This window comes from Sorex fumeus, unplaced genomic scaffold, assembly GCF_029834395.1.
Source record: "Sorex fumeus unplaced genomic scaffold, SorFum_2.1 ptg000013l, whole genome shotgun sequence".
In the NCBI taxonomy this organism is placed as follows: domain Eukaryota; kingdom Metazoa; phylum Chordata; class Mammalia; order Eulipotyphla; family Soricidae; genus Sorex; species Sorex fumeus.
In genome coordinates, this window is record NW_026606070.1 from 17,675,350 (window position 1) to 17,698,608 (window position 23,259).

At 36.4% G+C, this 23,259-nt stretch overlaps 1 protein-coding gene across 4 annotated transcripts in view; it reads left to right on the forward strand.

The window, feature by feature from the left end:
* The window catches only part of UGT2A2 (UDP glucuronosyltransferase family 2 member A2), a 76,878-nt gene extending 54,090 nt beyond the window's left edge, over positions 1-22,788 (forward strand). For 2 of the 4 annotated variants that reach the window (XM_056111403.1, XM_056111402.1), the window contains exons 2-6: positions 9,123-9,271; positions 12,951-13,082; positions 14,372-14,459; positions 17,454-17,673; positions 21,232-22,788. In XM_056111403.1, the coding sequence (XP_055967378.1) occupies positions 9,123-9,271; positions 12,951-13,082; positions 14,372-14,459; positions 17,454-17,673; positions 21,232-21,511 (869 nt within the window). In that variant the 3' untranslated portion in view covers positions 21,512-22,788. Of the gene's footprint in view, positions 1-2,843; positions 3,577-6,645; positions 7,403-9,122; positions 9,272-12,950; positions 13,083-14,371; positions 14,460-17,453; positions 17,674-21,231 lie in introns of those variants that run through there. The other 2 variants (XM_056111404.1, XM_056111401.1) reach the window with 2 other exon arrangements.
* Positions 22,789-23,259: the final 471 nt, after the last annotated feature.

Below are 23,259 nucleotides of genomic sequence, written 5' to 3' on the forward strand. Positions count from 1 at the left end.
AGAGGCCTCCAAGGTAGCACCAGAAAAGCTTGTTGGACTATGTGCTTCTGGGGATCAAACCAGGGTTTGGCCTGGAATCCTGTGCCTTTTCGTCGGTAAAGAAACAAACAGCACCCGGCCCAGACAAGGTCAGACTGAACACCTGAAGAACCTGCTGTCAGTACTCATCAATACACTGGCTCAGCTCTTCACTCACTACCTGTCTGAATGCAAGGTTCCGTCCCAATGGAAAACCAGCAGGACCGTACTACTGTTCAAGAAGGGAGACATCCATGACATTGGCAACTATCGCCCAATCTGCCTATTGTCTGTCATCTACAAGTTGTTCACTCGAGTCATCCTAAATAGGATTGGCAGAACACTAGATGAAGGACAACCATGCAAGCAAGCCGGGTTCCGCAAAGGATTCAGCACCATCAACCATATCCACACGACAACCAAGCTCATTGAGGTTTCTCGGGAGTTCAAGATGCCGCTCTGTTTAACGTTCATTGATTTAAAGAAGGTCTTTGATTCTGTTGACATGGAAGCAGTCATTGAAGCCCTAGCCAATTAGGGCATTCAAGCCCAATACATCAGGATCCTCCATGAGCTGTATTGCAGATTCACTACCAGGATCTCACCATTCTACAAAGAAGTGATCGTTGATGTCAAGAGAGGGGTTCGGCAGGGTGATACCATTTCACCGAAACTCTTCAGTGCCACCCTCGAGAACATCATACGACGACTAGAATGGGAAGGAATGGGAGTGAAGATAGATGGTCGGCAACTACACCACCTCCGCTTTGCTGAAGACATTGTTTTAATAATACCAAACATCAGCCAAGCGGCACAAATGCTGGCCAACTTTGACCGTGAGTGTGGAAAGGTAGGACTATAGCTGAATCTTATGAAGACAATGTTTATGAGAAACAGCCTCGTTCCTGACGCCCCATTAGCTCTCAATGGAACGACCATCTCCGAATGCAACAGCTATGTGTACCTAGGTTGAGAGGTCAATATGACAAATGACCTGGCACCTGAGCTGCGCAGGAGGAAGAGAGCGGCTTGGAATGCCTTCAAGAACGTCGAAGAAATAGCTAAGAGGACGAAGAACCTCCGGCTCCAGGCACATCTCTTTGATTCCACTGTTCTTCCTGCATTAACATATGCCTCAGAGACCTGGGCCCTACGCAAACAAGATGACGCTATTCAGGTCTCCCAAAGAAGAATAGAAAGAGCTATGCTTGGAATATCACGTTTCACTCAAATGAGAGAAAGAATTCGGAGTTCTGACATCTGTCAACCATCAAGAATCAGGGACGCTGTCTCATTTGCCAAGGTGTCGAAAATCAGATGGGCTGGTCACGTAATGAAATTTAAAGACGACCGCTGGACTAGAGCTGTTACCAACTGGATTCCACGGGATGTCAAAAGACCGCGTGGCCTCCCACCTACCAGATGGTCAGACTTCTTCGTCAAGATCATGAACGATCAGTTTGAGGCCCTTCATGTTCCCGGAGCGAACAGATGCCATTGGGCTACACTAGCACGAGACAGGGACAAATGGAGACGTTATTGGCGCCCGCTCGAGCAAATCGATGACTAACGAGAAGTTAAGTGATAAGTGATTAAGTGATTTCCCAAACTCTGAAACAAATGTCACTGAAAAGTAAAAAAGTGATTCTCTAAATTTCTCAATTTTTAAAGAAATCATGGTTAAACGTGAGATGCCTACATATCCTTGAATGTAGTATATAATATGATCACGATCACGATCATCCTGTTGTTCATCAATTGCCTCGAACAGGCACCAGTAATGTCCCCTTTGTCCTAGCTCTGGTATTTAAAAAAGTGCCACATTCAAGGCTCTTTCAGTGTTAGGAGAATGAGACTCATCGTTGTTACTGGGATTTGGCATATTGTGTACACCAGGGGGAGTTTGCCAGACTTTGTCGTGTGGGCAGGTTACATTCGGTACCCGGCCAGGTTGTCCAAAGTAAGAATGAGATAGTAAGATGTCATGTGAAGAGCTCTGGAAGAGAACAGCGCAGAGTCTCCTGCCCCCGCACCTGGCTGTCCTTGCCGAGCCCGTTGGAGGAGGGCGGGTTGACTTTCCATCCCGGCCCTGAGCAGAGCTCTGGCAGCCAAAGATCTCAAGAACCAGCCACAACCATGCTTAGATAATATGAGCAGTTTTTAATATTTCTTTATAGTATTGATAGATAAGCATGGCTAATTGATTATAATGATGATGATGATGATGATGATGATGATGATGATGATAGAATTACAGTGACTTAATTATTGCACAAATTTAAGTATTTGATAGTTAACTTAAGTCTTTAAATTTTGGGGTTTGTTTGTTTGTGGAGGGGGACACAGTGGTGCTTAGTGCTTATTCCTATCTCTTCATTTATGAACGACTCCTGGCAGGGTTCTGGGTACAGTATGTGCTGATAGAGATCGAATCCAGTTAGGCTAAGAACAAGGAAGGCAAGTGCCATGCTATTCACTATACTGTCCCTCTGCCCCACTCACTTTTTTTCAAATAATGATGATAACAGTATGCATCTTTATGAAGATATTTGAAGTCCCCCCATTAACTCCTTTAATATCCATTGAGACAGCCTATAGTTCTTCATTTACCCCACAGCTTCGATCACTACTCTAAAACAATTATTTTAAATCTTCTTTTTCACAAATGGTGTAGTACTATGTCCAATTCATACACTGATAAGCTGCACTCTAAGACTGTCATTAAGCAATTTTAGAAATTAATTTTTAACTTTAGATCTATCTAAGTAGCAGTTCCTTTCTCTGATAAGTAAGTGGAAAGCCTCTGCAAATCAGTGTGTCAGGGAGCTGCAGTCATGGTGCTTGGAAGATGGGTTCTGGTAGTACTGCTGCTGCAGCTTTCCTGCACTGACTATGGATCCTGTGGAAAGATTCTGGTGTGGCCCTGTGACATGAGCCATTGGTTGAACTTAAAGACGATCCTGGAGAAACTTGCAGAGAGAGGCCATGAGGTGACTGTATTGGCTCCTTCAAACACTATTATCATTGACTACAACAAGCCTTCTGTACTCAACTTCGAAGTCATCTCTATGGAAAATTCCCCAAAAAATGCAACAGAAATAACGGAAGAAATTCTAGATATAATAGTTAATGTCATGCCAACATTACCACTCTGGAAGTCAGCAATCAAGCTAAGAGAAACCATATTTCAACTTACTGAAGTATTAAAACTGCAGTGTGAGAATGTGGTCTACAATGAAACAATCATGAAGAAACTTCAGGAAACCAAGTATGATGTAATGGTTATAGATCCTGTGATTCCCTGTGGAGAGCTGATAGCTGAGTTGCTGGCAATACCGTTTATATATACTTTAAGATTCTCCATGGGTCATACTTTGGAGAAATACTGTGCAAAACTTCCAGTTCCACCTTCCTATGTACCTATTCCCATCACTGGCCTAACAGATAAAATGACCTTTCTGGAAAGAGTAAAAAACTTTATGTTTGCCGTCTTATCGGACCTTTGGCTCAACCAATTTGATGATCAGGTTTGGGACAAGTTGTACAGTGAAGCATTAGGTAAGAATCTCTTGAATTCTAAATAAATCAACAGAATCTTAGATGGTTTAATTCTAGGAAAAAAATGAAAAGAATGTATACAAGACTTGTTTATTCTCACATAAATCTGTACAAGTAGGTTTGAACCCATACTTGTAACAGAATGTAGCAAAACAAAGTTAGTTCTAGCTTGATTTCTTTAGCAAACAGAAACCTATTTAGATGGACAAGGTCTTAAAATTAGCAAATAAATTGCATTCTCTAAATTTTACTCTAAATATTTTTTTAAAAACTTGCATTATTTCATTTCAATCTATATTATTCTGCACTAAAGCAAAATATCTGCCATTTTTTTCTCTCACTTAAACTGTTTTTAAAAATCAAAGAATTCTTTGTGATCTCTTTTGTCATGTTGTTCTTTTTTTTTTGGTCCTTTTGTTTTCACTGAAAATTTCACTCATTTGCTTAGTGCTCTTGCTGAGCACTAGACAGAATCTACTGAGATCTCTAAAAATTTTGTGTAATGTTCTATTGAATGATATACGTTTTGCTTTACTAATTACATTACAATATAAATTCAACATTCAATATTTTAACTTTTTAATAAAGAATGAATTTTCTTTATAATTTTTAATTATACAACTCAAATTTATTGTATAAAAGTTTCTGACATTTAAAATTTATAATATTGAGCATTAGAAACATTGAGTAATTAATCTCCCTGGTTGTATGAGTTTGGGTAGGGTTTTCAAGAGCAAAAGTAAATTGGTTGGCTATTAATAGGTGAATGCAATTTGTACTTTTTTCACTATTTTGTATAATACAAGTTTAAGATTAAGTTCCTTCAGGGACTTTTTCTCTTTAGACCGCCCTTTTTCCTTTTTTCCCTATAAAAAATAATTTATTATTTAAATGTAGGCAAAGTGAGAATGCTTGATTCAATTCTGAATTAAAATTGATTAGATAAAAAAGCTACAATATTAAAATTTAAAAGTTTAAATCAATTTTTTGGGGTGACAATTGTTATAGCTCACCACGAAGAGTAAATTCTTGATATTATTTTTATTATGAAATCAGTGATTTGAGAAGTGATTTGAGAAGTGATTTTAGATTGAGTAAATTTAAATTAATAGCTGGTTATACACCTAAGCACATTTTTGTCTTCATATTTTTGAACTTACAAATGTGAATCATAATGAACATATTTGAGACAGAGAACAAGTATAATATTTTCATAGATAGCAGCGGAATTAATCACATAATATACTTATGTATAACCTTTTAATTGTATTTTTTATATAGCACAGCAGTAGGGTATTTGCCTTGCATGGCGGCCGTCCCAGGCTAGCTGGGTTTGAAACCTCCGCCCCTCTCAGAGAGCCCGGCAAGCTACTGAGAGTATCTCACCCACAAGGCAAAGCCTGGCATGGTACCCGTGATGTATTCGATATGCCAAACACAGTAACAAGTCTCACAATGGAGATGTTACTGGGCCCACTTCAGCAAACCGATGAACAATGGGAGTACAGTGCTACAGTGCTATTATGAAAATGATCTTATTGTCCTGAAGTCACTATTTGGGGGTGTTGGGAGCTAGGGTGCTTTAAGCAGTGCTCAGTAAACTAGGGACCTTCCTTCTGATTCTCAGTCAACGTAGTTAATAGATGAATGCGAGGTCTAAGCTCAGGCACACATGGCTGTGCTACTCTGGATCTGCAGTGTCTGGAATTACCTGGTCCACCTTAAGGTGGCCATCCCTCAACGCAAAACCCAGGTGTCCTCAGAGGCCTCCAAGGTAGCACCAGAAAATCTTGTTGGACTATATGCTTCTGGGAATCAAACCATGGTTTGGCCTGGAAGCCTGTGCCTTAATTCCTGTGCTATTTCTCCAATCTCTGAAACAAATGTCAATGAATAGTAAAAAAGTGATTCTCTAAATTTCTCAATTTTTAAAGAAATCATGGTAAATGTGATGCCTACATATCCTTGAATGTAATATATAATATGATCACGATCACGATCATCCTGTTGTTCATGAATTGCCTCGAGCAGGCATCAGCAGTAACGTCTCCTTCGTCCTAGCCCTGAGATTTTAAAAAGTGCGATATTCAAGGCTCTTTCAGTGTTAGGAGAATGAGACACATCATTGTTACTGGGATTTGGCATATTGTGTACACCACGGGGAGTTTGCCAGACTCTGCCGTTTGGGTAGGTTACATTCAGTAGTCTGCCAGGTTGTCCAAAGTAAGAATGAGATAGTAAGATGTCGTGTGGACAGCTCCTGGAAGAGAACAGCGCAGAGTCTCCTGCCCCCACATCTGGCTGTCCTTGCCGGGCTCCTTGGAGGAGGACGGGTTGAGTTTCCCTCAACAGAGCTCGGGCAGAGGTCTGGCAGCCGAAGACCTCCAGAACCAGCCACAACTATGCTGAGATAATATGAGCAGTTTTCAATATTTCTTTATAGTATTGATAGAGAACCATGTCTAATTGATTATGGTGATGATGATGATGATGATGATGATGATCAGATTACTGTGACTTCATTATTGCACAAATTTAAGTATTTGATAGTTAACTTAAGTTTTTTTTTTAATTTGGGGATTTGTTTGTTTGTGGAGGGGGACACTGTGGTGCTTAGTGCTTATTCCTAGCTCTGCGTTCATGAACGACTCCTGGCAGGGTTCTGGGTACAGTATGTGCTGATAGAGATCAAATCCAGTTAGGCTAAGAACAAGCAAGACAAGTGTCATGCTATTCACTATACTGTCCCTCTGCCCCAGTGACTTTTTTTCAAAGAATGATGATAACAGCATACATCTTTATGTAGATATTTGAAGTCTCCCCATTGGCTCCTGTAATGTCCATTGAGACAATTTATAGTTCTTCATTTACCCCACAGGTACCATCATTTACTCTAAAGCAATTATTTTAAATCTTTTTTTTCACAAATGGTATAGTACTATGTCCAGTTCATACACTGATAAGCTGCACTCTAAGACTGTCATTAAGCAATATTAGAAATTAATTTTTAACTTTAGATCTATCTAAATAGCAGTTCATTTCTCTGATAAGTAAGTGGACAGCCTCTGCAAATCAGTGTGTCAGGGAGCTGCAGTCATGGTACCTGGAAGATGGGTTCTGGCAGTTCTGCTGCTGCAGCTCTCCTACACTGACTATGGATCCTGTGGAAAGATTCTGGTGTGGCCCGTTGACATGAGCCATTGGCTAAACTTAAAGATGATTCTGGAGAAACTTGCAGAGAGAGGCCATGAGGTGACTGTATTGGTTCCTTCAAACACTGTTATCATTGACTACAACAAGCCTTCCATACTCAACTTTGAAGTCATCTCTATGGAAAATAGCAAAGAAAATACTACAGAAGTATTGGATGAAATTCTAGATACAATATCCAATGTCATGCCAACATTACCACTCTGGAAGTCAGTAATCAAGCTAAGAGAAATCATGGTTCAACGTACGGAAGTCTTAAAACTGCAGTGTGAGAATGTGGTCTACAATGAAACAGTCATGAAGAAACTTCAGGAAACCAAGTATGATGCAATGGTTATAGATCCTGTGATTCCCTGTGGAGAGCTGATAGCTGAGTTGCTGGGAGTACCGTTTATATACACTTTAAGATTCTCGTTTGGTCACATTTTTGAGAAATACTGTGCAAAACTTCCAGTTCCATCTTCCTATATACCTACTCCCATGACAAGCCTAACTGATAAAATGACCTTTCTGGAAAGAGTAAAAAACTTTATGTTTTCTGTCTTATCTGACCTTTGGATGAATCAATTTGATGATTTGGGAAAGGTTTGGGACAAGTTGTACAGCGAAGCATTAGGTAAGAAACTCTTGCATTCTAAATAAATCACCAACTGATTCTTAGGTGGTTTAATTCTAGAGAAAAATATAGTGACAGATTTGAATTTATCTAAATTTTTAGTTTTGTATCTATAGTAGATTAGATAATCAACTTTTACATTTTGGTTTTCCAATTTTATTTCCTTTATTTTTTCTAGACTTTGTCACTATATATTGGCCTATAAATATATAATCTCAATGAATAGCTTAAACCTGCTATTTTTTAAAAAATATTATTTTACTACTTACATGTAAAATTTTACTTAGAAAGTTAGTAATCAGGCAGAATGTCACACCATGAAACAAGACATCAAAAATATATGAAAACTTTAGTGGGGGGAGTTGCTTATTTGGAGGTCACACCTTGCAGTGCTCAGGTGTTATTCGTGGTTTTGAACTCAGAAATTATACCTAGTAGTGCTAAGGGAACCCTCTAAGATGCCAGGGGTTGAATAAAGGGAGGTCATATGAAAAACCAGCACCCTATGTGCTATACTATCTCTCTAGCCAACTAAGGATATAAATGTGTTATTATGAAACTTGTGAGGTGACTATCTCCTATAATCTCCATAGGTGTAAATATTAGTGTCCTTGAGAAATATTTGCCCATTACTAAAAATTTTGATAAAAAGTATGTCCACATTATCAGAAATTATTTGATCATATAACCTTATAAACATGTTGTATCACTACAAAGTAATCAAGGAAAGATAATATATTCTACTGTGCATATGATAATCAATTTTGACTTAATCCCTAAGGATTCCTTTTCTTTACATAGTACATTCTTTCTTTATATAAAGACTTCCTTTTTCATTTGCACTAGTCACAATTAATATATGACTTTATAAATACATATATATATATAAAACACTTTAAAAAATATCAAAGTTGTTTCAGTGATTGCACCTCATCTTGCTGTGCTGAGGAGTTTCTCCTGACTCTTCACTCAGGTATTGCTCCTAGTGGGGCTTCAGGGGTCCTTAATATCTTTGGGGAGAAATCAGGTTACCTGCATGCAAGTCAAGCACCCTACCCACTGTACTATCTCTACACCCTTTCAAAAGTAGAGTTTAAAGGTAACACTAAAATAAGTATACAATGTAGGTGACGTGTTGCCTGTGTAAGTCATGTTCCAAATGGAGATATTATTAGCTTGCTCATGAGTTATATGGGAATTTCTGCTGAGAAAAGAATGACAAATAAAAATAACAGAATTTGACTCAGAAAGGTATACTGACATTGGTAGGATTCTTCAACAATCTGACTAAAGTAGATACAAGGAGTGAAAAGTAATCTAAAAATAGAAATCCATTAAGAAGTGATGTGGCATTGACATAAAGGAACCATTCTATGATAAACCATTTCAATAGATAGAAAAGAGTATAAAGTTCATCAATACTTAGAATGTGACTGAATTTTGATTGACTTTATTTTTTCCCAGTATCTTTATACTGTACTTGTTGCTTTACTACCCAAATATTATCCTTCCCTTCTCACATTCCAACGTTTCTTCCTCCTCTTTTCTCTCTTTCCCCTTCCCTTCTTCTTTTCTACCTATTTCTTCTTCATTACTTTAATTTCCCCTTCCTTTTAACATACAGGTATGATAAGAAACATACAGGTAATCTGAACATTAAAATTAAAGTTCTTTTCCAAATATGCTAATAGATTCCACCCAACTTTATTAATTTTTTTAGGAAGACCCACTACACTATGTGAGACGATGGGAAAAGCAGAAATTTGGCTAATGCGTACATACTGGGATTTTGAGTTTCCTCGCCCTTACTTACCTAATTTTGAATTTGTTGGAGGACTACATTGTAAGCCTGCTAAGCCATTACCTAAGGTAGGTCTATTACTATAGAAGATTTTATATGCCTTGGGGTAATTTCTTTATTTTCCTCTTGAATTTTTGCCTCAATAATAAAAGTGTTTTATTCAAAAACTATTTTAAGTCATGAGAATTTCTTATAAGTGCCATCTTTTTTTTCACTTAATATTTGTTTGGGAGGAGAGGAGGTATTTAGACTATACCTGTGGTGCTCAGAGCTTTCTTTCAGTTCTGTGCTTGGGGGGGTCATTCTATCATTTCTGGGAACCATGGGGTGCACGGGATCAAACGGTGCATGCAAAGCAAGCAATGTGACTTCAATATTTTGATAGTCCTTATTTTGATATTTAATCTGAATTTCAAATAGTGTATTAAAACCATCATGGTGACCATATGATAGGCAGGAATAAGAACAGAGAGTCGTGGAAATCACCCATGGGACTGAGGTAGTCTTCCTAAAAAGCATAATAAAATTTTGAAGAGGCACATTTACTCATGCACAATTGCATCATATAATTTTTTGAGTGATAAAGAAGCTCTTGTGAAAATTCTTGAGTAGATTTCTTAAGCTTTGTTAGTGAAAAAAAAAGTATTGTCAAAATACTTGAAATAAAGTAGGTGAACTTTAGATAATGGTTATCTTTACATATATTAAAACAATTTTTAACAAACTTTTTAGAAGATGATTATAAGTTCAGGTTTTAGGGACTGGACAGTTCAGCAGGTAGAACACTTGCTTTGTATTTGGCCTAAACAGGGTTGATCCCAGCACTACATATGAACCCCCTGACTTCACCAGAAGTATCTCAGTAGTTTATAAGTGGTATTTTAAAAATTCATTTGGGTAACACAAGGTTTCAATTCTGACAGAGAGCATTAGAAATAGACTGAGTACTATTAATATAAAGTAGTCATTAGAGAGCTGCAAGGACCCAAAAGCTGAATTGGTTCTTTTTGTCTATGATGTAAAGATTCATGAATGAAAGAAAAAGTTGCAGTGTCAATGACAGTTATTAAAGAATTAATATTGACAAACAAATTTGGGGAAATAGAGTTTAACATTTGGCAAAGATGGTAAAAATCACTGTCACTGTCACTATCCTCCCATTGTTCATCGATTTGCTCAAGCGGGCCCAGTAAAGTCTCCATTGTGACACTTTTTGGAATATCAAATACTTCATGGGTAGCTCTCTAGTCTTTGCCATTCGGGTGGCTCTCTGAGAGGGGCAGAGGAATTGAACCTGGGTTGGCTGGGTCAGCCGCGTGCAAGGCAAACGCCCTACCCCCTGTGTTATCACTCCAACCTATAGTAAGAATATATATCTAATTATTTTAGTCAACAGGGATGACTTGGCAGACCTACTTTCAGAGTTACAGATAAAGAGACCCTGTAAAAGACTCTGTATAAGAGATAAAATTGCAATGTCATAAGATTTCTGGATATCTGTCTAGAGTAAAACTAGGGTCAGATTAAAATTTGAGTTTAGAATTTCATTAAAAAGGCCCTCCCGTTGATCATCGATTTGCTCGAGCGGGCCCAGTAATGTCTCCATTGGAGACTTTGTTGTTACTGTGTCTGGCATATCGAATACTCTCGGTAGCTTGCCGGGCTCTCCGAGAGGGGCGGAGGAATTGAACTCGGGTCGGCCATGTTGGCTGTGTGCAAGGCAGACGCCCTACCACCCTGAACGCGCCCGATCTCGTCTGATCTCGGAAGCTAAGCAGGGTTGGGCCTGGTTAGTACTTGGATGGGAGAATTTCATTATAGTATCTAAATATATTTTTTGTTTTTCCCATTAGTTTACTTTTTCAGAAAAGCCATTGACTATTATTATAGAAGATAACAAGCCAATGCCTAAATAAAGGTACAGAGACAAAGCATATCCTGTGATTCACTGCATAACACCCTTTATATTTCTACTATTTTCCACACGCAAACATTTTAACAAAATTTATGCTGGTGTTTTTACAAGAGGGAAAAGGTATTATTTCCTTTCAAACTCAACTACTAGTAGAGATATTTAGATGGTGTGAAAAAAAATGGCTTATACTTCTGGTGAAAAAGTTATGTCAGTCAGGGATTAAAAACTGCAAAACAGGGGCTGGAGCAATATCAAGGCAGGTAGGGCATTTGCCTTGCATGCGGCCGACCAGGGTTCCCAGCATACCATATGGTCCCCTGAGCACCACTAGGGCTAATTCCTGAATGCAGAGCCAGCAGTTACCACTGTGCATTGGCAGTTGTGACCCAAAAAGAAAAAAAGTAAAAGAATGCAAAACAATGAAAGTGAATCAAATCAAAACTTCATATCATACAGATAAATTTGTAAGTTTTTATAAACATGGGTGTTTATGAGCACATTTTTATGGGTACCTTTTAATCACCCTCTGCATAGAGGAGAAATCAAAATGGGAAAACAATTTTTTGGGATTTCAAAGATATTATCCAAATATTTGATGAGATTAAAAATAGTTGTTTATTTAATCTATTACCTTCTTCTACTTCAATTTTACTAGTCTTAAACTGAAAAACAGTGTTTGAAGAACTACAAATAGTTGTACAAGAAATTTATGACACTCTATATATGGTGACGTTTGCATAGATTTTAATATAAAAAAATCTAAATGCCAAGATAGAGAGATGGCCCAAAGATTAAGGTGTTTGTCTTTGACATTACTGACCTAGGATCAATTCCCATAGCCTATATAGTCCCCTGAGTAAGTACGGCTGGACATGGGCTAGAAAGGAAATAATAGTAAAACATTTTAAATCCAAATCCAGATTTTGTATCTCTCAACATTAAAATTACGTATGAGTAAGAGAGCTTATTTTCATAAATATATATATACATATATATTACCTCCATGCAAAGATTGTTATGATTTCCAGATAGAGTCATATTTTTATAGAATGGCAGATAAATACCATCTGATAACTGTCATCAAAATTACAGCAGAATATGTTCATCACATTTTGATTTGTTACTTTATAGCTCATTTTCAGTACAACTCCTTTTAAACCTATTAATAAGAATAAATGTAAACATGAATAAATATTTTGAATGCAGGAAGTTGGCTCAATTTATCAATAGTTCATTAGATTCCAAATGGGATGCTAAAAATTTATAAGGTATTTTATAGGATCCCTTTTTTGGGATTCCTTCCAAAATATATACTTTAGTTTGCAAAGAACTATGCAGATTCATAAAATTAAGTGTTGGGAATATCAGTTCCATAAAAATCTCTATTTCTTGATTCTTGTTTATTTTGGTTTCATGCATTTATTTTTGATCTTGGTAAATATTTGTCATTGTATTTAGAAATGGATTTTCTCTTGTTTCCTCTTTTTAAAAAAAAATGTTAACACTGGTTTACAAAGTTGTTCATAATACAGTTGCTTCAAGCATTCAATGTTTAAACACCAATTCTACCACAGTATGACCTTCTCTCCATCATTGTCCCTTTTCCCACCAACTCTTCAAACCTGCTCCCTAGCATGTACAGATGACTTATTTGGTACTAAGTTTTTTCTTCTTAGGGACTATAGATGATTCTGTGTGGTGGAGCACAGACTATGCTAACAATGTCTTACGTTTGTCTTCATCCTGCATCTTTCAAAGTGTCATTAATTCTCCTTCCATACCTACCCTGTAATCTTTCTTTTTTTCTTAATGAAATTTTTTTTTCATCTTAGGAAATGGAAGAATTTGCCCAAAGTTCAGGTAAAGATGGTATTGTGGTGTTTTCTTTGGGGTCAATGGTCAAAAACCTCACAGATGAAAAAGCCAACCTCATTGCTTCAGCCCTTGCCCAGATTCCACAGAAGGTCAGTACACACTTGAATCCAGGTCAGCTACTATTTTTCAAGTTGAAAATAGCACTGTAGCATTGTCTTTCCATTGTTCATCGATTTGCTTGAGTGGGCACCAGTAATGTCTCCACTGTGAGACTTGTTCTTACTGTTTTTGGCATATCTAATATGTCACGGGGAGCTTGCCAGGCTCTGCCATGTGTGTGATATACTCTTCATAGCTTGCCGGGCTCTCTGAGAGGACAGAGGAATCGAACCCGGGCCGGACGCTTACAAGGCAAACACCCTACCCGCTGTGTTATTGCTCCAGCCCCTACCAAACAAAAAACAAAACCTGGGCTCGGGAGAAACAGTACAGCAGGTAGGAGCTGGCCAAAAGTTGAAAATAGGGTGGGTTTTATATATTTCACTGACCATAACTGAGACACAGTATAGTAAACAGTTCAACTGGTACTGACTTTAAGTAAAAATTTCTCCAAACACTGAAACAGTGTATTTGGCCCCATTTATCATTTTTATGGAAGAGTATCCTTTTTTGAAGTTATTCATTTTCAGTAAACTGAAAGTGTCAATATCCTAATAGCATTTACCATTAGAAAATTTATTAAATGTACTGACCATTCCCAAAAGTTCTGCAATGTCTGAGACATAAAGTAGAAGAATGTTCAAGGTTACGCTTTACACCTCTGTGTCTTATTAGACCTCCAACAAAGTGTAGTTGATGTAGAGAAACATATTTATGAATTGAATTTCTATAATTAGAAAAGAATAATACTAATGTCAGGTAACTTATATTTTCTAATATACCATATACAATTATCTTTAATTTTTGTCATTACAATTCTAGGTTTCTACTCTTGATTTATGAAATATCCTAGGAGTCTTTATTTCTGCATTAAAGTATGTTCAAAACTCTAAATGTAAATGACACATATTTTACTAACTTACCCTGTTAAAACTTTGAATTTGAGAGTGAGGGATTTAGTCAGAGTATATTTCACACATCTATGACATCCTGGGTTTAATCCAAAATTTTGGATTTTTAATTATAAATGCTTTTATTAAAGATTTTCTTTCTTATTTTTCATTTTATCTGAAATTTGTCTTACAAGGTATCCAAAAGAAGAAAAATAACATTATAACCAAATATTTCACTTAGTAATGTAACAGAAAAAAATATATACCTCATTCTCCTTTTAAAGCATAGGAACGAAGGAAATGTCAAAAATCAGTAATCAGACAATAATTCCAGCTTGAATGGTTGAGCATTTATACTTGAAAAATTAAAACACTTTTTCCCACAGGTTTTGTGGAGATACAAAGGCAAGACACCAGATACATTAGGAGCCAATACTAGACTATTTGATTGGCTGCCTCAGAATGATCTTCTTGGTAAGAAGGGGGGAGCACTATTGTACCATGGATAATGGTAACTTAAGTAACTGTTTCCCACCAAGTAATTCCAACAACTAATAACTTTAAATTTTCACTATTTCAAGATTTTTCTTTTTAATTTTTTAAAAATAAGGCGACTAGCGGCTGGAGTGATAGCACAGCAGGCAGGATTCAATTCCTGAGGACTTCCAGGAGTGCATGTGACAGGAGTTAGCCCTGTGCATTGCTGGGTGTGACCCAAAAAGAAAAAAATAAAATAAAAATGCGGTGACTTGACTTGCTCTAGTGTGAATGTTTGTGACATTTTTCTCTGTCTAGTTGGCTTTTGGTTTGGGAGCCACTATTCAGGGATTACTCCTGCCTCTGTGTTCAGGAATCATTACTGGCAGGACTGGGGGCCATGGCCATGGGGTGCCTGAGATGAGATGAGCTGCACGAGAGGCAAGTGCTTGTCCTGCTGTGCTCTCTTCAGCCCTGATGTTTATGGGTTTTAAATGTACAATGTTACTATACCACAACCCACCCTCAAAGTTTTTCCATAACAGTACCAAGCTCAGTGGTTTATTTCAACTCACTCATCACTATGATAACCACAATTCTTCTGTTAGGGGCTAAGTGTTTGTTTTCACTAGACATTATCTCTTCATTTGTCTATCTATCTATCTATCTATCTATCTATCTATCTATCTATAATCTATCTATCTATCTACCTATCTACCTATCTATCTATCTATCTACACCACATATACACCATCTTTTCACATATATATACATATATATATATATTCCACATTAAAGTGAGGTTAGCTCTTTACTTATTTTTTCTCATGATGTCTTCTTTCATTTGGCATGATAGTTGATAATTTCAGGTTCCTTCAATGTTGTAACAAGAGGCAAGATTTCATTTTTTTCTAAAATCTTAGTACTGGGACCACAGAGACAGCACAAGGTAAAGCAGTCCCCTTGCACACAATCTACTCAGGTTCAATCCTCAGTTCCCAAGTACGGGCAGGAGTAGTTCTTGAGTGCAGAGTAAAAAGTAACCCCTGAGCAGCTCCACGTGTGGTCCAAAATCCCACACACATATACAAAAGCTTAGTATTATTCAAACTTTGTACATGTAAGATGAATACATGTATGATTATTCGCACATTTATCTATTATTGAGTCTTTGAGATTTTTTAAAATATAATGGCTATTTTCAATACCATAGTGATGAACAAAGATTTATATATACTTTAGAGGTTAGTAGTCTTTGTTGTTGTTTTGACCAATACTAAGAATTCTGGATCTTGTGGCAGCTTTATGTTTAATTTATTAAGAAATATCTATATTGCTTTTCATAGAGATTGGATCAACTTACATTCCCACCATTAGTTCATGAGAGTTCCTTTTTTATATAGACCATTCTTACATGTGTGACGTGAAATGGAAAGAACTCAGCACATCATAGTAAAAGGCATATACAACAAATATACATTCAACATATTCAATGCTGAAAAATATTGAAAAACTCAAAACTAATATCAGGTAGAAGACATAGATGTTACTATATAATTCAACATAGTATTGGAAGTCATAACCACATAATTCAGCAAGAAAAATAAATTAAAGGGAAAATTTTCTAAATTGTAAAAACAAGGAGCCATACTGCAGTGAGCAGTGTTATTGCCTAGCACATGGCTGACCCAGGTTCAATCATTGGCACCCTGTATGGTCCCCAAGTCTAGGCAGGAGTAATCCCTGAGTGCAGAACCATGAGTAAGCAAGATCACCACTGGGTGTGATCCCAAAAATCAAAACAACCAATAAACTCATTACTTGTAGATGTCATGATCACAAATGTGAGATACTCCACTGGAATTTTTAGAAACACTAGACCACTATAGTAAGGTGACAGTCTATAAAGCCAATATACAAAATTTATTTCGGGGCTGGAGAGATAGCACAGCGGGTAGGGCGTTTGCCTTGCACGCAGTCAACATGGCCAACCCTGGTTTGATTCCCAGCATCCCATATGATCCCCTGAGCACTGCCAGAAGTAATTCCTGAGTGCATGAGCCAGGAGTAACCCCTGAACATCGCTGTGTGTGACCCAAAAAGCAAAAAAAAAATTATTTCATTTTTATATGTACACAATAACCCAGCTCTGTAGCACTGTAGCACTATCCTCCCTTTGTTCATTGATTTGCTCAAGCCGGCACCAGTAACGTCTCCATTGTGAGATTTGTGTTATTGTTTTTGGCATATCAAATACGCCACGGGTAGCTTGCCAGGCTCTGCCGTGCAGGCAGGATACTCTCAGTAGCTTGACGGGCTCTCCGAGAGGGGTGGAAGAATCGAACCCTGGTTGGCCGCGTGCAAGGCAACCTTACCTGGGTTATAGCCTTACACGCTGTGCTACCCAGAAGTGAAAAAAATCAAGAAATCAGGGGAAAGAAATCTGTCCCACTGGCAGTTGCCTCAAAAAGAATTAATTTTCTAGATAACAGCTTGAAAAGGAGATAAGGAGATAAAACATTTCTATATTAGAAACTAGAATTCAATGTTGAAGAGAATAGACAAAAAATAGAAAATAGTCACAATCATTGATTGAAGAATTAACACCATTCCCAGTTTTAAGGCAAATATAATTTTTAAATGGCCATTATTATATGTTAATTTTTATGTGAGTCATAAAAGGAAAACTTGATTAGGACTAATTATTGTCAAATTTCTGTCTTACTTCAGATATCTTCTCTTCAATTAAGTCTTTCCACAAAATTAGAGTTAGTTAAATTCTCCTCTTCCTGGAATCCTAGTTTCATGACAGTAAGATCCCATATATTCAGTTTTTATATTTAAAAATATTGCTTTATTCTTTGAGCTATCCTACATTTCTCTCCAACTCTATGAATCTTGTTAATGAAATAAAAAATATCACTTTGAGGGTGGGGAGGCGGTGAAAAAAAAGAAAACAAATCCCCCATTTTTTTTCAATCCCTTAATTAGGACACCCCAAAACAAAAGCTTTCATCACTCATGGTGGAACCAATGGGATCTACGAAGCAATTTATCATGGCGTTCCAATGGTGGGAGTTCCCATGTTCGCGGATCAACCTGACAACATTGCTCACATGAAGGCAAAAGGAGCAGCGGTGGAGGTTAACATAAACACAATGACAAGTGCAGACTTGCTCAATGCCTTAAGAACAGTCATAAATGAACCTTCGTAAGTATCACTGGCTTGCAAATTTATGTTACTCTTCATAAGATAATATTATAGCTTGGGGTCCACGTTGATGGTACTTCGTGGGGGGGGGGGGCTACTCATGTCTCTGTGCTTGCGACTTGCTTCTGGCAATGCTTAGAGAGTCAAGTGGTACCTGGGATTGAACCTGGAACCCAGCATGCAAAGCTTGCACTCAGCTTGTGGAGCTATCTCTTCGGCCCCTATAAAGATTTTCTTGTTTGTTTTTGAAATTCAAAACCTTAATCGCCATGTATTCTTGTATATTATTGTGTACATTTTCCACAATTTAGTGTTATTTGCATAATCTTAATATAAAATTAAATTATTATTTTTTACAAAGTGGCTTTTTTTTGCTGAGAGGTAATTGTGTATTTTGGGTTAAAACAGAAAATACTGATGTCTTAAATAAAGATAACAACAACTAAAAATAAATAGTACCTGTATGACATAAGAATAATTAAAAATGTTTCTATCAAAAATACTCTTGCATTTTTAGGCACTTGCCACTAAATTTTCTCCTCTCCAGGAGTTTTTGGCACTTACCACTAAATTTTCTTTCCTCTAAAACCAATCAGCCCAATAAACCAAGTATGAACTCTTTTTCAAAAATGAAATGTGTTATTTAGCTATATTCAAGTATCCCTTCAAAAGAATAAGCATAAAATGAAAATTATCAAGTTTTTTTAGTTTAATTTTTGTATCTTTTTAAGGACATCTATATTTGTCTTTTCTATAAAAATGGCTTCATTATTCCTTAAGATTTGATGTCTCATTTTTCTAATGAATTTCTACTTTTTAAATCTTTCTGAGATTGCCTTAGTCTATAAATTAACAAATTCTCTCTTTCGCATTGCTTGGTGAAAAGAGGTGTTTGTGGTTTTTTTTTTTTAATTATGTTGGTATTTTACTTTTTTTTGTTTCAGTGGAGCAAACAGTTTTTATTTTATTTTATTTTGCTTTTGGGGTCGCATCCAGCAATGTTCAGGGGTTAGTCCTGGCCCTGCACTCAGGAATCACTCCTGGTGGTGCCTGGGGAACCATATGGGATGCTGGGAATTGAACCCGGGTTGACCGCATGCAAGGCAAACGCCCTACCAGCTATGCTATTGCTCCAGCCCTGCAAATAGTTTTTATTGAAATAAATTTATGTAGAAATATGTAAGGGAAGAGAAAGAGGAATATGTGTTCAAGAGAGAACATGGATGGGCCTCTCCAGAATCGAAAGAGAAAGTGCAGAGGGGAGAAATGTGTGTTCAAGAGAGAATATGGACTTAAACAAGCAAGCTAAATTGTATTTTAAAGAAATGTTTAACAGATCTTCCATATCCCTTACCTTTCATCATATCTTGTTTTATAATCTGAATTTTTTAATATTATATATAATATTCACCTTATAATTATAATTCAAATATCTCCTTTTTAAAGTGGGTGCTACAGCTAATAACATTATACACCTGCCATTTTATACTTATCCCAAAATTGTTTAATTTAGTGTCAAAACATGCTTTTTGTTTCGCTCTCAGTATTTATGTATGAGCAGACTTTCATTTCACACATCTTTTTTTTTTAGTAAGACTTTTTTCAAATTTTATTTTATTAAAGTACCACAAGTTACCAAGTTGTTCATTGTTGAGTTTTTGACATACAATATTCCAGCACCAATCCCACCACTAGTATTAACTTCTCTTCACACTGTCCCCAGATTCCCTTTCCTACCACTCCCCAGGACTACCACCACCCCCACCCCCTGCCAGCCCCAGCTGACAGGTTGACAGGAACTTCTTAAGTTTAGTTATTAGAGTTTGAATCTCACAATTTCATTGTTGTTGACTCTGGAATTTAGATGTTTAACTCTATCATTCTTTACCAGCACTGATGTATACCTGAATCCCCTTGACCCCTGCCCCTATTACTTCTCATATATCTGTTACCCCCTTCTCCTTCACTCTATTTCTTTCCTTTTTCCTTTACCCTGTGACAAGGCACCACCCTCCCACTTCAAACTACTGCATTTCCTCATCCAGATACTCTAAGTATTACATGTAAGTAATATCATTCTATCACACATTTTTACTTATCCTTTGTTATTTTTAATAAAGTATATATTTTTAATTTGCTTAGTTTTACTGTTTGTTTGTTTGAGGGCCACTCTTGGTAGTACTCTGGACTTACTCCTGACTCTGTGCTCACTAGTCCTTCAGTCCAAGAAATAAATTTTATTTTTAGAGTCCTATGAACAAGTTAATAATACAGTACACATGCATTTCCTATTTTAAATCTTTCTTTAAAAGGAGAAAATCTTGAACAAAAATATGATGTGTAGCCAAAGGTTTATATTGGTATGCAGTTTAGCTAAAATATACTAGGATGAATTAAGTAAAATCACTGTTTTGACTCTATCTATATTTTCATTTTGCTGTAGCAGAGCAGACTACTCTCAACCACAAGTGAATTGCTCCTGTAGTATCATCTAGTGTACTATGTCTACTGGTATATGATGAACATATGCCTCCTTTCCTATTTTCGACAATATCCTGCTTGGTCTAGGACAAATCTTCACAGGCCATTTTATCTTCACATCCCACATGGGAGGAAAAATATGAGATATTGGCCACATGCAAGGCAAATGTCCTACCTGCTACACTATCATTCTGGCCTCTGATTAAATCTTTAAAGGACAGTTTTCCACAAGATTGTGTTATTCACAAACTTGGTCTTTGACCAAATATTTAAGACTACATTTTGGACAATAAAATTTCTCCTTGAAGGAACAAATAGGCTATATATTGACAATGAGCTTATTTCATTTATAATGTTTGTGTTTGACTGCATTCTGCTAAGAATATATTTCTTCTAGACTCTTCTTTTTTAAGACTGTAAGATTTTATTTTTTTGATTATTAATATATAAACATTAAAAGAATTTAAATAAGTCATATTATAATTTGCAATTTTATTGTTATTACAAATTTTTATTTAACTAAAGAACCATGATTTACAAAGTTGAGTTTTACTGATAGTTGGGTATTAGGCATATAATGTTCTAGTATCAATCCCACCACCAGTGTAAACTTCTTCTACCAGTGTTCCTGTGTCTTCCCACCCCCTATCCCCAACCCTCAATCTGCCACCTTAACAGGTACACTTTATAGTTTAGTGATTGTCATTTAGATATCATATTTCAGCATTGATGAGTCTGTGCTTTGGATGTCTAGCTGTACCACTCCTCCACATTACCAGTACACCCATGTCTCTGATCCCTCTTCCCCATTACCTCATTTTCTCATTTTCTCCCTGCCTTGCCTGCCACCATTACTTTTCTTCTTTGTCTTTCTTCTCCTTATACTATGAGGACAAGGGTAATCTACTATATTACTATATTGCACTTACTATATTGCATTTCCTCATTCAATTTACACCCTTGTCTTTACAGCTTTTAAAATGCTATGAACCCAACAAAGTTCGCAGAACAGCAATTCTTTTTCTCACGATATCAATAAAAATCTTTAATTTCCCGTATGTCTCTTTTTCATACCAGTTATAAAGAGAATGCCATGAGGTTGTCAAGGATTCACCATGATCAACCTCTAAAGCCCCTGGATCGAGCAGTCTTCTGGATCGAGTTCGTCATGCGCCACAAAGGAGCCAAACACCTGCGTCCAGCTGCACATAACCTCACGTGGTTCCAATACCACTCTCTGGATGTGATCGGCTTCCTGCTGGCCTGTGTGGCAGCTGCTCTGTTCTTGGTCACAAAATGTTGTTTGTTTACTTGTAAAAAATTTGGTAAGACAGGAAAGAAGAAAAAGAGGGACTAGAACTTTCTCATTTGGTAACGGCCTAAATTGGCAATCCTATTAATTTTTGCCCAATGGCTTTAGGGAAAATGCCTTTCTCAATCTTATCTCAAAATTCTTTACTTCTACACCTAAGCCTGAAGATAAATTCTAAGAGCCGTCAATTGCATTGACAGGGAAATCCCCTTCTTCCTTTATCCTTCGCCACATGAAAACATCCTTTTCTGCTCACTTTTCTGATGTGACTGTACTAATTATTCTATGCACATTATTTTTATCAAATCAACTTGTTCTTTGTCTTTAACCTTAAATGATATGCTGACAAATGTGTGCTGAATCCCAGAGCTACACAATATACGACTTGAATTTGATAAATTTAGAGAAACTCTCTAAATAAAATTTTAAGTTTACCCCATAACATACAATTCAATAAAACATCAAGGGGAATTTTCTAATGATAATCAGAATTTAGTTTTACATTAAAATAAGTCTTTCTGTTCTCCCAGTATTACTGCTTTGAGTCATAAATTAATATCTGTTAGGGCATTGGAAAGTGCTACCCATTTCTATTGAACACAAAAAGAGCTATGAATAGATAGTCATCAGTACTCTGCATTGTGAAAACATTAATAATAGTGGACAATGTTCAAACTTTTATCAATAATGTATTCTCATGTACAATCTTCAAAAAGGCAGATTAAGTCATTGTTTTTTTTCTCAAGGACAGAGAGTGTCAGCAATATGTTAAAGGTGAAAAGATTATTCTTAAAAGACATAGAAATAATCATTTTATGAAATTTTAAGTTGGCAAAATGATTTATGACTTTAAATTTCAATTAATTATATTTAAAATGACTAATACTCATAATCTATTATCTCCATAAGCAAAAGACTAGATCTGTTAAAAGTAAAGGTTTATTTGATATGAAAATTATTTTATTGCTTTCCAATTTTTAAGTTCTATAAATTTTGATCAACTAAGCATTGTGTCTAGGATATGAGAAATTAACATATTTGTTTGACTATGGATGTGATATAGTAAATACAAATGCAAAACACTTCAAATTTAAATCAGGTTAGGTTTGTATTTGACAAATTAAAAATTAAGTATTCTTCAACTTTTATAAATAAAATAATGCGTAACTATATTTTAAATTTCTGTATTTGAGACAAATGAGTTTGGTTTTCTGTAAATTTTGAAATAATCTTTCATTTCAATATGTTAGATTAAATTTCTATTTAAAATATATACCTTTCTAAAATGCAAATAAATTCTACAACTGATGGTTGAAGGCTCATTATGTATTTGTTAATATTACACTTTACCAGGCCTGGAAAGGGGGGTGGACAGTGTTTGGGGATACTTCCAGCTCTATGCCCAGAAATTTTTCCCTGTGATGCTTTGGGGACCATGTGGAACTGGGATTTAATCAGAATCAGCTGCATTCAAGGCAAACATCTTCCTCCTATTCTATCTCCTTGGCCCCTTGTTAATATCAGTACTTTAAAGAGGTGATTCAGATTGTTATGTTCAGACTTTGATAATTTTATCATGTTTCGAGAAGAACTATTTAAGATGAATCTATGTGAAGTAGGTTTTTTGCAAATAGAATGCAGTGAATCCATTGAGAAATGGTCTGGCCATCCATAGCACTGAGCACTTTAAAAATTTAGACAACGTTTGGTTCCTGAGTTTAGTCATCTGTTTTACAGAGGAGTTAAATCTGCTCAGAGTCCACAATTCATCCAATTTCTACCCTCCTGTTTTC